The sequence below is a fragment of the Nycticebus coucang genome, chromosome 2 (genome assembly GCF_027406575.1).
Source record: "Nycticebus coucang isolate mNycCou1 chromosome 2, mNycCou1.pri, whole genome shotgun sequence".
Lineage (NCBI taxonomy): Eukaryota > Metazoa > Chordata > Mammalia > Primates > Lorisidae > Nycticebus > Nycticebus coucang.
In genome coordinates this window covers 42261188-42278055 of record NC_069781.1, presented here as the reverse complement: position 1 = coordinate 42278055, position 16868 = coordinate 42261188, and the positions used below count along the sequence as shown (strand labels likewise).

The 16868-nt window shown below is 39.8% G+C and overlaps 1 protein-coding gene across 1 annotated transcript in view; it reads left to right on the top strand.

The window, feature by feature from the left end:
- Positions 1-8414, top strand: part of MELK (maternal embryonic leucine zipper kinase) — a 102748-nt gene extending 94334 nt beyond the window's left edge. The window contains exons 17-18 of the mRNA XM_053568789.1: positions 3988-4091; positions 7893-8414. Of these exons, the coding sequence (XP_053424764.1) occupies positions 3988-4091; positions 7893-8070 (282 nt within the window). The 3' untranslated portion in view covers positions 8071-8414. The remainder of the gene's footprint in view (positions 1-3987; positions 4092-7892) is intronic.
- Positions 8415-16868: the final 8454 nt, after the last annotated feature.

Genomic DNA, 16868 nt, shown 5'->3' with positions numbered 1-16868 from the left:
AATGCTGAGCTGTTGGGCAGAAGGGTTCTTCAGCAGAGAATGATAATGTTCTGAGATCCCATTTATGTTACGTCTCAAAGTGGAAGAAGATAGGACTTATCCATTAGTAGTCACTGCCTTGTTGAACTTACGTAAGTGCACTAAGTTTACATTACATATGACTGTTTATTAGGCATGTTTTAGCCTTTTATTCTGGGATTTCTCTGGTTAGAGACAGTTATGAACTACTTTCGATTATGGTATTAAGAAAACCATACTATCGGGCGGCGCCTGTGGCTCAGCGGGTAGGGCGCCGGTCCCATATGCCGGAGGTGGCGGGTTCAAACCCAGCCCCGGCCAAAAAAAAAAAAAGAAAACCATACTATCATTCCACTAAAAAACATTAAATAAATAAAATTAAGGAAACTTATGCAAACATATACATTATTGAGAAGCTAAGCAGTTACTGAATACTAATGGATAAGTTCTAAAAATGTTCTTACAGCGGTTTACCTATGTAAGTTTTTTTGGAACCCAAATGCATTTTTTTTTCTTTTTAATTCCAATACCCACCTAGCTGGGTGTTGGGATTTTATTTTATTTTTTTATTTTTTGTAGAGACAGAGTTTCACTTTATCGCCCTTGGTAGAGTGCTATGGTGTCACAGCTCACAGCAACCTCCAACTCCTGGGCTTAGGTGATTCTCTTGCCTCAGCCTCCCCATTAGCTGAGACTACAGGTTCCCCCTACAACGTCCATCTATTTTTTTTGTTGCAGTTTGGCCAGGGCTGGGTTCAGATCTGCCTCCCTCGGTATATGGGGCTGGCGCCCTACCCACTGAGCCACAGGCGCCGCCCCCAAATGCACTTTTGAATGGAAATTGCTGTGGTGTTAGTTGGCTTTCTAGGATGCAGGAGAAAAACCAGAAGATAGGTCTTGGGTTCTAGCTCTAGCTTCATACTGTATAGCTTTGATAAGTCATTCTATCCTTAACTTCCTCAATTTCTTTGTGAAATCTAGAGATAATGCCTCCGTTGGCAACCTCACAAGAATCTGCACATGGGATGCTACATTGGTTATGAAATGCTTTATTAATAAAAGGTGGTATTCCAATGTCAGGGGTCATTACTATCATTGTTGAACATCTCAACCTCCATGTAGCAGAACTATAGTCCTAATTAGCACAGTTTAGATCTTAAACTTAATCTAGCTTTGCATCTAACTTTGATGCTTTAAGCTTTGCTGAATTAAGTTTTGTAGGACTTGCTTTAGGAAATGAGTTTCATATTTTCTACCAACTTTTTATGCCCTGTTAAACTATATATAAACTGGGGCGGCGCCTGTGGCTCAGTGGATAGGGGGGTGGGTTCCAACCTGGCCCTAGCCAAACTGCAACAAAAAAAATAACTGGGTGTTCTGGTGGGTGCCTGTAGTCCCACCTACTCGGAAGGCTGAGGCAGAAGAATCACTTAAGCCCAGGAGTTGGAAGTTACTGTAAGCTGTGACGCCATAGTACTCCACCAAGGACAATAATGTGAGACTCTGTCTCTAAACAAACAAACAAACTGGGCAGCGCCTGTGGCTCAGTGAGTAGGGCGCTGGCCCCATATGCTGAGGGTGGCGAGTTCAAATCCAGCCTCTGCCAAACTGCAACCAAAAAATAGCCGGGCGTTGTGGCGGGCGCCTGTAGTCCCAGCTACTCGGGAGGCTGAGGCAAGAGAATCGCTTAGGCCCAGGAGTTGGAGGTTGCTGTGAGCTGGGTGAGGCCACGGCACTATACCGAGGGCCATAAAGTGAGACTCTGTCTCTACAAAAAAAAAAAAAACATAAGAAATTTAAATCTGCGCCTGTGGCTCAGTGAGCAGGGCGCCGGCCCCATATACCGAGGGTGGTGGGTTCAAACCTGGCCCCGGCCAAACTGCAACAAAAAAAATAGCTGGGCATTGTGGCGGGCGCCTATAGTCCCAGCTACTCGGGAGGCTGAGGCAGGAGTATCGCCTAGGCCCAGGAGTTGGAGGTTGCTGTGAGCTGTGTGACGCCACAGCACTCTACCGAGGGCGATAAAGAGAAACTCTGTCTCTACAAAAAAAAAAAAAAAAAAATTTAAATCTAGGCTGGGCGAAGTGGCTCATGCCTATAATCCTGGCACTCTGGGAGGCCAAGGCAAGGAGGATTGCTTGTGTTCACAGGTTCAAGACCAGCCTAAGCAAGAGTGAGATCTCATCTCTAAAAATAGCCAGGTATTGTGGTGAGTGCCTGTAGTCCCAGCTACTTGGGAGGCTGGGGCAAATTAATCACTTGAGTTTGAGGTTGCTGTGAACTATGATGCCATTGCACTCTATTAGGGGCAAGAAAGTGAGGCTCTGTCTCAAAAAAAATAAATAAATAAAAATAAAAGAAATTTAAATCTCTACTTTGGGCCACAAGTTCTTATTTTGAAAAGTAAAGTAGTTGGACCCTTTCTTATCTCAGCATTTTGTTATTTATGAAAAGAACTCAAACACACTGTGGTTTGTTTGACAGTGAAGGTGCTACTAGAAAGGTGGAGATTTTTATGTTTGTATGACCTACTAAAAACATTCAGTAGTTATTGGATAAATGAATAGGTAAATATCAATTAGAAATGAAATCATCTCCAGTCCAGCTGGAGCAGCATAGTAAGAGCTGTCTCTACAAAAATATTTAAAAATTAGGCTCAGTGCCTGTAGCACAGAGCTTACAGTGCTAGCCACATGTACCGAGGCTGGTGGGTTTGAGCGCGGCCCGGGCCAGCTAAGCAACAATGACAACTACAATGAAAAAAAAAAAAAATAGCTGGGCACTGTGGTGAGCGCCTGTAGTTCCAGCTACTTGGGAGGCTGAGGCAAGAGAATTGCTTAAGCCAAAGAGTTAGAGGTTGCTGTGAGCTGTAATGCCACGGCACTCTACCAAAGGTGACATAGTAAGACTCTCTCTCTCTCTCAAAAAAAAAAAAAAAAAAAAAAAAACAACAACAAAAAAAAATTAGCTGAGGATAGTGGTGCCTGCCTATAGTTCTAGTTACTCAGGAGGCTGAGGCAGGAGGATTGCTTGAGACCAGGAGTTTGAGGTGCAGTGAGCTATGATGCCACAACTGTACTTTAGCCTAGGCAACAGAGTGAGATCCTGTCTCAAGACAAGAAAAATAAATTATTCCTGAGAATTAAGTTCTTGGTCAATGAGAAAAAAATAATTACTTTTTAGAAAGAATACCTGTTATATTCATTTCCTCATAGAATTTTCAAAGAATCAGCTCCTGGAATTCTGTGATATTCTTTAGATAATCCAGAAAGAATGAAGGAAACATATCTAACTTTATACTAACCAGACTTTATAGGGTCTTTATTTCATCTTTCCACAGTTTACATTTCAGGACTGTTAATGTCTCTACCATAGTAAGGTGAGGGAGAAAACAGGTAAAGCTCAAACAGATAGATTGATGCTATGTAATGTATTTATTTGAAAAGATCGGTAGGTGGCTCGGTGCCCGTAGCACAGTGGTTATGGCGCCAGCCACATACCCCGAGGCTGGTGGGTTTGAACCCAGCCTGGGCCTGATAAACAACAATGACAACTGCAACAACAACAAATATAGCCGGGTGTTGTGGTCGGCACCTATAGTCCCAGCTACTTGTGAGGCTGAGGCAAGAGAATCACTTAAGCCCAAGAGTTTGAGGTTGCTGTGAGCTGTGACGCTACAGCACTCTACCAAGGGCGACATAGTGAGACTGTCTCAAAAAAGAAAAAAAAAGATTGGTAGGAGAAGATGATGAAAATAAAAAAGGAAGATAGTAAATGTTATTTTGTGAAGCTTTCCTGGTGCCATTAACATATCAAGAGTTGGCTGTAAATTGTTTCGGTATTTTTCTTGAAATAGATCCATTTGAAAAGGTACTATATTGAGGGCTTTTGGGACTCTGGGTCTGGTAGGATGGTCTTTGTGTTGATGTAAAGATTTACTTTTCACCCCTTCTTTTTCTTTTTTTAAAGCTTCACTATAATGTGACTACAACCAAATTAGTGAATCCAGATCAACTCTTGAATGAAATAATGTCTATTCTTCCAGAGAAGCATGTTGACTTTGTACAGAAGGGGTAAGAAGCACACTTACAGGCTGTTGGATTTGTTATGTCATTTCTTTTGGACTTTGAAAAAATATGGACTTGGGGCGGCACCTGTGGCTCAAGGAGTAGGGCGTCGGTCCCATATGCCGGAGGTGGTGGGTTCAAACCCACCCCTGGCCAAAAACCACAAAAATAAACAAACAAAAAAGAAAAAAATATGGACTGATCTCCACCTCTAACTTCCTGTCCTTTTTAAAAAATGTATTTCTCCCATTTCATTCCAAAAAGTTTTTAAGGTAGTGTTATTGTTTATAATTTATTCTCTTTTATTCTGTATGAGCTGCAAGAGTTTTTAAAGCACTCATATTGTCCCACTTTTAAAGCTAAACTTTTCATTTCAAAATAGGAAAATTTGAACTTCTTCCATTTTTCTTTTAGATCCTCTATTTTCCTTTGATTTGCTGCTTTACGATAATATTTATAAATTGTGATCTAAATTTGTGAGACATTTCAAACAAATCAGGAATTTAAATAGACTCCTCTTTATGACTGGCTGTTTTACAGGGGTTTCAGTGCTTTAGGAAGTTATTTCACCTTAGCTCTTTGCCACTGTTGTGAAGGGGTTTTGGTGCGAGGAATAAAAAGGCTTGACACAGAGTCTGTGCTGGGGGACTGAGGAACTCTGGGAGGAGTCCTCCTGAGCAAACCTTGGGTCTGTATTTATTATCATAAAATGGGAAGAAGTAGACAAAAGCTGCTTATCCAACATCAGCACTGATTAGGGAGGATCTGGACAAAGTCAGACAGAACTTCCTTTGTTCCTTTGTCTCCACGTTCGTTTTTGCAAAACCATGGATCTTGAGCACAACCTTTGCCTCCAGCATCAAGAGCCTTTTGCACTCCCGAGAATCTTTATTGCCACACCTCACATATACATTCTGTCTTGGAGGTCTCTCTTAGAGGTACTCAACCCACATGCCATTCTCATGACTCTTCAGGTCTCTCTAGTAGAAAGTGAGCCTGTGTTCAAGATCAGGACACAGTTTTCCCTACACTGTTGGATGTATATTCCATTATCATCTTTTCCCAGTCAGGATGAATTGCTTATTATCTTCCATGTAACTGAATTGTTCTGTGCTTCATCATCCTGTCAAGAACTATCATCAAAGACTGTTTGGTTATGATCTCATGGTCTGAATAAATAGACCTTTTCTGATTACCCAAGATATTCATATTTCTAAGTGTTTTCATTCGGTTATGTCTCTTTAAAATTACTTAATCGAGCAAATTATTTATTATTATTTTTTTTTTTTTGTAGAGACAGAGTCTCATTGTACCGCCCTCCAGTAGAGTGCCGTGGCATCACATGGCTCACAGCAACCTCTAACTCTTGGGCTTACACGATACTCTTGCCTCAGCCTCCCAAGCAGCTGGGACTACAGGCGCCCACCACCACAACACCTGGCTATTTTTTTGTTGCAGTTTGGCCGGGGCTGGGTTTGAACCCGCCACCCTCGGCATATGGGGCCAGCACCCTACTCACTGAGCCACAGGCGCTGCCCAGCCATAGATAGATTTAATTATGTAAATATTATAGTCAGTATGGAGTAAGATTTCTAGGAAACAATCTTTTGCAAATATAATTTTATTTTTTACTTATCTGTAAATGTTAGCACATTCCTTACGTTAACCCTGGTTTTCCTCTTTAGGCTTCATTAGAACACATCCAACTCACTATGATTTCTTCTTCATGTTTGGGGCTTATCTGTGGCTCCAGAAGTTCTAGCCAAATCTCTGTCATAAGCCTTTAATTGATATTTTATTCTTCTAAGTTCCTAATAAACTAGGAGCTCTCTGCCTTGACCCCATTTTTTCTTTTTTTTTTTTGTAGAGACAGAGTTTCACTTTATCACCCTCGGTAGAGTGCCGTGGCGTCACACAGCTCACAGCAACCTCCAACTCCTGGGCCTAGGCGATTCTCTTGCCTCAGCCTCCCGAGTAGCTGGAACTATAGGTGCCCGCCACAACGCCCGGCTATTTTTTTGTTGCAGTTAGGCCGGGGCTGGGTTTGAACCCGCCACCCTCGGCATATGGGGCTGGCGCCCTGCTCACTGAGCCACAGGCGCCGCCCCCCTTTTTTCTTTTTACCTTCTCTATTTGTTTTTATCTTTTTTCAGACAAGGCAGAAAGAAAGATGAAAGCAAACTTTTCAAATGGTGTGTGGTGTTACTAATTTTGGTTATGTTCCATTATCATCTTTTCCCAGTCAGGACGAATTGCTTGTTATCTTCCATGTAACTAAATTGTTCTATGTTTCATCATCCTGTCAAGAACCTTAACTATAGAGAGCTCTTTTTGGAATTTCTGATATCAACTGCTTATTTTATTTTATTTTTTTGTAGAGACAGAGTCTCACTTTATGGCCCTTGGTAGAGTGCCGTGGCATCACACAGCTCACAGCAACCTCCAACTCCTGGGCTTAAGCGATTCTCTTGCCTCAGCCTCCCAAGTAGCTGGGACTACAGGCGCCCACCACAACGCCCGGCTATTTTTTGGTTGCAGTTCAGCCGGGGCCGGGTTTGAACCCACCACCCTTGGTATATGGGGCCGGCGCCTTACCAACTGAGCCACAGGCGCCGCCCTCAACTGCTTATTTTTAAGAGATCAAGCCCCTTCTCTCAAATAAATGACTAAATTAGTAAGAAAAAGAATAATTCGTGAAATTTCATAATATATAATAGACATTGTAATTTCTCCATAACATCTGTGGAATAATGTCTAATCATGTGCCCTTAAATATTTAGGGAACTGAAGTTTAAAAATCATTCCTATTGTTTATATTTATTGTTTAAAGATCAGTAAGACAAATATTAAACTTATGCCACTTTTCAGGGTCATACCTGTTAAGGTGAGTTTAAGGCTTCACTTAGACTGGGCTTTCCATTATCAAAGTAGCTAATGTGGCAATTAATTTTATAATTTTAGCTATGGGAATGTACCATCTCCTTGGGCTTTTCTTTCTTTTATAAAGTGTTTGTGATGATCATAATGTCTTATTACTATTAGAAAAACCTCAGAAACACGGGTACCTTTTTGACAGGTGAGTTGCTTTAGCATTATGTGTATAAAAGGCATTTTTTGATGAGGTGCACACATACAAAATATTCCTCATATTCCCTATCCCTTCCTTTGTTGTAAACATGTAGAAATTGCCTAATGTTCACAGATTACACTGTAAGTGTTGCATAAAGAATGCCAGCTTTGGCTGGGCGCCCATAGCATAGTGGTTGGGGAGCCACACACATGCTCTTGGGCTGGTGGGTTTGAATCTGAGCCAGGCCTGCTAAACAAAAAAAAATAGCCGGGCATTGTGGTGGGCACCTGTCGTCCCAGCTACTAGGGAGGCTGAGGCAGGAGACTCGCTTGAGCCCAAGAGTTTGAGGTTGCTGTGAGCTATGACTTCACAGCACTCTACTGAGGGTGACAAAGTGAGCCTCTGTCTCAATAAAACAAAACAAAACAAAACAAAGGATGCCAGGTTTCTTGAGCATGAATGGCATGTATAACAATGAAAGAAGGGCTTTTCTTTGGAGCAAGAGAGAATCCTGATAAAGCATTTTCATGCTTATTTTTTGGGATCCTAGTTCAATTTCTGGGAAAATACCAGTTATACTTCATTAGTAAAACATAGCTAGTCATTGTAAACAGTAATATATTGCTTAATGTGAAATAATGGTTCCTTTTCTCTACTGGCCTCCTAGAGGCTTAGAAAACTCTTGTATCATATAGAATATGATTCTCCTACTAACTGGTTTCTTTGGTTTTTCACAGTTATACACTGAAGTGTCAAACACAGTCAGATTTTGGCAAAGTGACAATGCAGTTTGAACTAGAAGTGTGCCAGCTTCAAAAACCTGATGTGGTGGGTATCAGGAGGCAGCGGCTTAAGGGCGATGCCTGGGTATACAAGAGGTTGGTGGAAGACATCCTGGCTAGCTGCAAGGTATAATGGATAGGTGGTTTCCATCCTGCTGGATGCATGTAGGTGTGACGTAGCCTATAAGGGTGGTTCGTATGATCGGTTTGATTTTAAAGTCTGTTGGAGCTACAAACTTATTTCAAAAGGGCGATCTTAAAACCAATATCTTTTTGTTTTTAAACAAAAGATATTATTTTGTGGATGAATCTAACGCAAGCGCATTTGTTTTTATCTGTTACTCTTTTTAAATCATGTGGCTTTGTATATTAATAATTGTTGACTTTCCTAGATTCACTTCCATACGTGAATGTAAGCTCTTAACTCTGTCTCTTTTTAATGTATAATTTCTTTCTGAAATAAAACCATTTGTGAATGTAGCAAGCTTCTCTTCTTTGTATTTGATTTGGATCCAAATAAAGCCTCAAATGGCTTCCTGACTATTAAGTAGAAACTATTTGGAGTATGTTTTATATGTTATCAAATATGCCTTGGGCAGAAAAACAGATAAGAATTCATTTGCATAATTTTTTCCTATCTGATTTAAGTAGGATTTATTGATATCGTTAACTAAGTCACAGCTGTGGTTACCAGAGTTGAACAACACATTTAATATGTTGAATAAAAGAATATTGACTTCAGTTAGTGTGTTTGGTCAACAATGATAAGTATCTAAACTATGAACCCCATGAAATGTTACTTTATGGTAATTTCCCCTAGTCTCAATGTTGGACCCCAATTTGTGTTTTTATTTCATTTTATTGGTCTCTGTAGGCCAGAACTCAAGTTATATTTTTATGGGTTTTACCAATTAAACTAGTTGAAGAAAAAATAGCACTATTTCTGGTCAGTAGTGAAGGGAGTGTTTTGTCATTCATTTATTCAATAAACATTTACTAATTGCTTACAAGCTGTAGGTCCTGGGGCTGAAGTTGATACTGTTGTATCAACAGTTGATGCTGTTTTTTTGTTTTTTTTTTTTTTTTTTTTTGGCAAAGGAGAGCTGTCAAGGGTTTTTAGTTTTTTCCCCTAACAGCTTTATTGAGGTATATAATTCATATAAGTTTTACCTTTTTTTTTTTTTTGTAGAGACAGAGATTCACTTTATTGCCCATGGTAGAGTGCCGTGGCATCACACGGCTCACAGCAACCTCCAACTCCTGGGCTTAGGCGATTCCCTTGCCTCAGCCTCCCGAGTAGCGAGGACTACAGGCACCCGCCACAACGCCCGGCTATTTTTTTGTTGTGGTTTGCCCGGGGCCAGGTTTGAACCCGCCACCCTCGGTATATGGGGCCGGTGCCCTGCCCACTGAGCCACAGGCGCCGCCCAGTTTTACCTTTTTAAAATGTGTACAATTTGGTATTTTTTTTTTTTTTTTTTTGTAGTTTTTGGCCGGGGCTGGGTTTGAACCCGCCACCTCCGGCATATGGGGCTGGCGCCTACTTCTCTGAGCCACAGGTGCCGCCTCTCAATTTGGTGTTTTGGTGTTTTTAAAAAAATACAGTTGTGCATCCACCACCTTGATCTAAGTTTCGAACATTTTTAACTTTTTCCAAAGAAAGCCCATACCCCTCAGTGGTCGTCCACCCCACCTCCAGCCCTTGACAGATTTATCTACTTTTTGTCTCTATGGATTGACTGTTCTAGACATTTCATATAAATGGATTCATACAACATGTGGCCTTTGGGTTCAGCTTCTTTTTATTTTCAAGATTTATCATGTTGTAGCATATACTAGTACTTCATTCCGTTTTACAGCTGAATAATATTCCATTGTACACATGCATGACATTTATAAGTTGATAGACATTTAGGTGGTTTCCACTTGGCTGATATGAATTGATGCTTCTGTGAAAATTGTGTACACGTTTTTGTGTGAACAAGTATTTTTAATTCTCTTGTACATAAGCCTAGGTCACTTAAAATTTAAAGAACTATCAAATCAAATCATTTTTTGAAGTCATTTGCACTATTTTACAATTGTACTGGTGAAGTATAAGTGTTCTAATTTTTCCACATTCTCCCCAGCACTGGTTTGTTTTTTTTTTTTGAGACAGACTCTCAAGCTGTCACCCTGGGTAGAGTGCCATGGAGTCATAGTTCACAGCAACCTCTTGGACTCAAGTAATCCTCTTGCCTCAGTTTTTCTATTTTTTAGTACAGACGAGGGTTTTGATTTTGATCAGGCTAGTCTCAAACTTGTGAGCTAAAGCAATCTACCCTCTTCTTTTTTTAATTTTAGCCATCCTGATATTTGTGAGGTGTTATCTAATTGTGGTTTTGATTTGCTTTTCCCTAATGATTAATGATGCTGAGCATCTTTTTTTTTTTTGTTTTTTGCTGTTTTTGGCTGGGGCTGGGTTTGAACCTGCCACCTCCAGCATATGGGGCCAGTGCCTTACCTCTTTGAGCCACAGGCACCTCCCATCTTTTTATGTGCTTGTTGAACATTTGTGTATCTTTTTTGAAGAAGTATCTGTTCAGATCCTTTGCTTATTTATTTTTATTTTTTATTTATTTTTTTGAGATAGTCTTACTTTGTTGCCCTCGGTAGAGGGCTATGGTGTCACAGCAACCTCAAACTCTTGGGCTTAAGCAATTCTCTTGCCTCAGCCTCCCAAATAGCTGGGACTACAAGTGTCTGCCACAACACTGGCTATTTTTAGAGATAAGGTCTCCCTGTGGCTCAGGCTAGTCTCAAACTCTTGAGCTCAGGCAATCCACCTGCCTCCTTGGCCTCCTAGAGTTCTAGGATTGCAGGCGTAAGCCACCTTGTCTGGCCAATTTTTTGCTTTCTTTGTTGTTGTTGTTACAGTTTGGCTAGGCCGGGTTCAAACTCACCACCCTCTGTATATGGTGCCAGTGCCCTACTCACTGAGCCACAGGCACCGCACAACTTTTTACTGTCTTGATGGTATATTTTGAAGAAAAAAGTTTTTAATTTTTTTAAGTCAGGTTTATCTGTTTTTGTAAAATACGAGAGTAGGATTGATTTTCTATCCTATGGGAGATGGAGTGGTCTTGCTCTGGCTCAGGCTGGTCTTGAACTCTTGACCTCAAGTGATCTACCCATCTTGGCCTCCTGTAGTGCTAGGATTACAGGTGTGAGCCACTGTGTCTGGCCTAAAATTTCAATTTCCAATTGTTCATTCCAGGGTGGTGCCTGTGGCTCAAAGGAGTAGGGTGCTGGCCCCATATGCCAAAGGTGGTGGGTTCAAACCCAGCCCCGACCAGAAACTGCAAAAAAAAAAAAAAAATTGTTCATTCCTAGTGTATAGAATTGAGTTTTATATATAGGCCACTATAAAGTTTAAAGACAGACTGTGTTATGGTCCATTATTTCACTCCCAAGAAACATAGTTGACAGCATCCTTTCTGATTCATTCATAGCAAGTTTCAGCTTGGTCAGCTTATTGGTGTCGCTAGGAAAACGTCATTTTTGTTAGCACAGATTTTATATTTCTTTATTTTTGTGTATCTTAAAACTTTCATAACGACCCACGTATATTGACCTTGTATTTCAGTTTCCCTAAACTCACTTATTAATTGTAGTAGCTCTTTTTTTTTCTGTGTAAATAAACATGTCATTTATGGACAGTGATTTTTTTTTTTTTTTTTGCAGTTTTTTGGCTGGGGCTGGGTTTGAACCCATCACCTCCAGCATATGGGGCTGGTGCCCTACTCCTTTGAGCCACAGGTACCACCCAACATGTCATTTATGAATAAAGCCATTTTCTTTCTTCCCTTCCAATTTGTATACCTTTTAAAACTTTTCTTATCATATTGCTTTGGCCAGAACTTACAGCTTGATGTCAACTAAAAGTGGTGCGAGAAGATACCCTTGCCTTGTTCCTGATCCTTATAAGGAAAGAGTCCTTCTTTTACCATTAAGTGTGATGTTTTTGTTTTTTTTTTGTAGAGACAGAGTCTCACTATACTGCCCTCGGGTAGAGTGCCGTGGCGTCACATGGCTCACAGCAACCTCTAACTCTTGGGCTTACGCGATTCTCTTGCCTCAGCCTCCCAAGCAGCTGGGACTACAGGCGCCCGCCACAACGCCCGGCTATTTTTTGTTGCAGTTTGGCCAGGGCTGGGTTTGAACCCGCCACCCTCGGCATATGGGGCCGGCGCCCTACTCACTGAGCCACAGGCGCTGCCCAAGTGTGATGTTAACTGTAGCTTTTTGTAGACATTTGCTATCAGATCAAAGAACTATTGTTCTACTCGTAGTTTGCTTAGACTTTTTCCCCCGTGAATGAATACTGAGTTTTACAATGTGCTTTTTCTGTATCTATTATGTTTTTTTCTGTTAAATTTATTCATATGAATTACAATAAATTTACATTTGATACAATTACTGATACATGTATAGTTGGATTTAAAGCTACCATTTTATTTGTTTTTATTTAATCTGCCTCTTTTATATTTATCTTTCTCCTTTCTTGTCTTTAGATCAGACAATGTATATTACTATCCACCATCTAATCACTTGTTATAATTTGTTTACTCTCTTCTTAGTGGTCATATTAGATTATAACGTGCATCGGTAGTTAATTTTAGTCCACCATAGCAGTTTACAAAGCAGAAACCTTCCAGTAGTTTAAATACATTTTCCCCTTATACTTTTTGCATTATTGTTGTCTTCGTTTTTTAATTTCAAGACATTGCAGTTCCTATGGTTTGTAATCTGAATTCATTTATATTTATCAGCACATTATGCCTTTTTTTGTTCTTTATTTGTTCCTGCATTTCCATGTTTTTATCTTGGATCATATTTTTCCTTTGACCTTTGCCTAACTTACTCCCCTTTATAAGCATTTTATTGGTGCAAGTCTGCCCTTGATCAATTTTCTGTTTTTGTTTGCTTTATTTTCATTTTTTTTAAATTTTATTTATTTATTATTTTTTTAGAGACAGAGTCTCACTTTATCACCCTCAGTAGAGTGCTATGACATCACAGCTCACAGCAACCTCCAAATCCTGGGTTTAGGCGATTCTCTTGCCTCAGCCTCCCAAGTAGCTGGGACTACAGGCGCCCACCACAACGCTCGATTATTTTTTTTTGCTGCAGTTTGGCCGGGGCTGGGTTTGAACCCACCACCATCGGTATACGGGGCCGGCACCCTGCTCACTGAGCCATAGGCACTGCCCGCTTTATTTTCATTTTTAAAGATTTTCCTACAGGTATAGAATTTTAGATGGGCAAGTTTGCCTTCCTACCTCTTCTTTCAGCATTTTAAAGATGTCATTCCATTGACTTCTGGCTTTTATCATTTCTTTTGAGAAATCAGTTGTCTCTTTTATTGTTGCTTCTTTGAAGATAATATTCCTTCTCTTCAGGCTGCTTACAATTTTTTTTTGTTTGTTTGTTTTGTTTTCAGGAGGCTTTCTTCCAGGTATATGGTTTTTGTTTTGTTTCCTGGAATTTATGCTGATTAGGGTTTGTTAAGACACTTGAGTCTTTATGTTAATTTTTTTTTTATATATATCAGTTTTGAAAAATCCTCAGCTATTCAAATATTGCTTCTGCTCCATTCTTTGCTTCTGGACTCCAGTTACATTGTGTCCCACCTGTCTTTTATTCTGTTTTGCGTGTTTTCCCCTCTTTTCTTTGTGTGTTTCAGTTTGCTTCCTGACATGTCTTTCACTTCACTAACTTTATCTTCTGTTGTGCCTAATGTGTAGTCATACCCATCTATTTATTTTTAAATGTGGTTAATTGTATTTTTAATTTATAAATTTTTATTTGATTCTTTTCAGAAATTGGATTTCAGTTCTCTTGTGACATTTCCCCACTTTTCATCTATTCTTCATTTTGGCTTCTATTTTCTTGAACATAACTGTTGGAGATTCTAATAACGCCAATTCAGAGTCATCTGTGGGTCAATTATTTTATTGTCTGTGTTTTTCCCATGGTTGTTCAACAGATTTCTTGACGTGTCTAGTAATTTTCATTAAATTTTATGCTAGATACTGTATATTAAAAACTGTCGAAGCTCCAGATGATATCTTACTCAAGGAGAATTCATTGTGTTCTCTGTCAGGCAGAAAAGGTCAAAGGTGATCACATTAATTCCATCAGGACTGAACCGATGCTTTCAGTTGAACCAGGGCTTTCAACTGAGAGCTGCCGTATTTATCAGGACTCATGCTCCCAACAGGTCCTGAAATCTAAGTTTTGCCTCTTTAGTATTAAAAGATTGTAGAAAACTGCTTTTGGTTAGGTTTTGACTTAAGATTTTGCTTCCAGCTTCACATAGCTTCAGAATTTGCAAATGTCTTGATGGGAAAATGAACCATGTGTTTGAAGCCCCTCAGGTATCCAGTTTTGTTACTTTAGCCCCACACAGACTTCCAAAAGTCTGTTATTTTTCTGGTCCTCAGCAGCGCCCTTCTGTCTAAATTAAAGACTGAGTTCATCTCTCAACAGATTTCTGCTCTCCAGCATTTTAGTTATTCTAGTCCTTATTGCTTCAGCAGCTCCATGATGGTTTTATATAAAAAATTAATCCAGTTTTTCTAGTTCTTTTCAAGAGCACTGATCTGCCACAAACCATTTCATCCTACTTTAAGGGAGAAGCCCTGTTTTGTTCTTAATTATGCAGGTTGAAGCTTACTAAATTTGTTTCTTACCACACTGAGGAGTTACAGTCCTGTAGTTTGTGAAAATACATAAAGGATATAAATATAGTGAGACAAATCCAGGAGATGGGTAGAAATATTTAATAGAAGAACTTAGGAAGTGATTGGTTGTCAAAGGGGAGTGAGATGGTGGAATAAAGAATACTCTGATGTTTCTGACTCAGTCACGTAGGTATATAGGTAAGCCATTTACTAAACCAGAGAAATCTCTTTTAGGGAGTTGAAGTTTTTACACACTTTGGGTTTGAGATGCTTATGTGACATCCAAGTAGAAATTTCTTTCTTTCTTTTTTTTTTTTTTTGACCTTGGTTGAGTGCCATAGTGTCATAGCTCACAGCAACCTTGAGCTCTTGGGCACAAGCATTCCTCTTGCCTCAGCCTCCCACGTAGCTGGGACTATAGGTGCTCACACCACAACACCTAGCTATTTTTAAGAGATAGGGTCTTGGTCTTGCTCAGCCTTGAACTCCTAATCTCAAGCAATCCTCCCACCTCAGCCTCCCAAATAGCTGGGACTACAGAGGCAAGCCACTGTGCCAAGCTAGTAACGTAATACATTTCAAAGAGCTTGTTGTTATGTAATATAGACCTACAGAATTATATATGTAAAAGTAAGAAAATACTATTTAATGATTTATAATTCAAATATTTAATTGTGATACTGATCTTTTCCCATCTCTTTTACAAACTAGTGTGTTTTGTGACATTTTTAAAAAATTATGTAAGTTAAGCACATCTGAATTAATGATTAGGTTGTCACATAAACCTGAGGAAAATATATAATGTTTTCCATTTCTTTCACTATTCTCTGAAGAGGAAGAATATACTCACTATTGATAATTTATTGAAAATTCAGATGTTATCATTGATTTAGAAATATTTATATACATATGTAGAACTTCTGAAAGTTGACCACCCAAGGGACTGTAAGAAGCTGGTTAACATATGGAGGTGGTCAGCATAAGGAACTAGGCCTATGGTATGGATACTTGTGGAGCCTGTCTGGCCTATGAAAATGAGATAAGGAGGTGGTCAACTATGCAGTTCTACTATATTTGAATAAAGATATGTGCTGGGACTCTTCTTCAAACAAAATGATGAAGAAGAGCAGATTTAGGAGACAGTAGCAAAAAGAGTGCTAAATAAGAAGTCCAGCTTCTAGCTCTGACCCCATTACTCTGTAAAATCTTAGATAAGGTATCTGTCTCCTCTAGCCGTTAATTCCTTCATCTTATGATCTTTGCCCTGTCAAAGAAGATACTGGATCCAACAATCTTTTAGAAACCACAAAAGTAAAAAAGATAAAGATATTTGGATATAAGATGGTGAGTTTTGTTGTTGTTGTGGGTTTATTTTTATTACATAGAACCAATTTGGGATGCCTGTTGCCAAGTGAGGGGGCTCCCAAACCGGCCACAATTAAAGTGGAGTTTGCCTCTGTAGTCCGTGGTACAGATACGGGTGCTACTGACTGCTCCTTTTCTTAGGTACTATACCAGAGATTTTTCTGGCTGGCCCCATACTCACCCAGCAGGCTCTATGTCAGGTTTTGGAGTGAACCTTAGCCATGATCTAGCTTGTTCCTGAATTAAGTGAGAAAGAGGATATGGGGAAGGGTATGGGTAGACTCTGGGAAGGGGATTGAAATGAAGATACTGTGATAGTTCTGTATCTGTTGATGTTCACAGAGTGTTGAGTGTTATGTCGGAGTGTGTAAGGTGTGGAGAGGCACCATTCTTTGGAGAGTAAATTTATTGTAAGAACTGTCTTTCCCAGAATTCCCGTTTGCTACCATGGCAAAATCCCTCCCACTTCCTCCTCCACTGTTGCCTGAAAAAGTATTTGGAATAGCCCAGGTAAGGGCCTGAAGATTATGTATTTTAATGTATTAAAATAATGTAAACCAGTGCCTTAGATGTTTCTGAATTTGTAATGATTCATCTGGAGCACACACTACAAGCAGGTGGGTGAGATGATGGTTAACAAGCAAATGTGAACTGCTGAACCCTGAGAAGGTCCGTCTGTGCTGCCATCATAGGGATATGGATCCTCAGAGCACCTGATAATGTTGGAAAAATGTTAAGAAACTAAGGAACACTTGAAGAAAATGGATTAGACAGGAAAATGAGTCTGGAATATAAAGAATCCAGGATAATGACAGTGAAAGGGCCTCAGAATAAGGAGCTA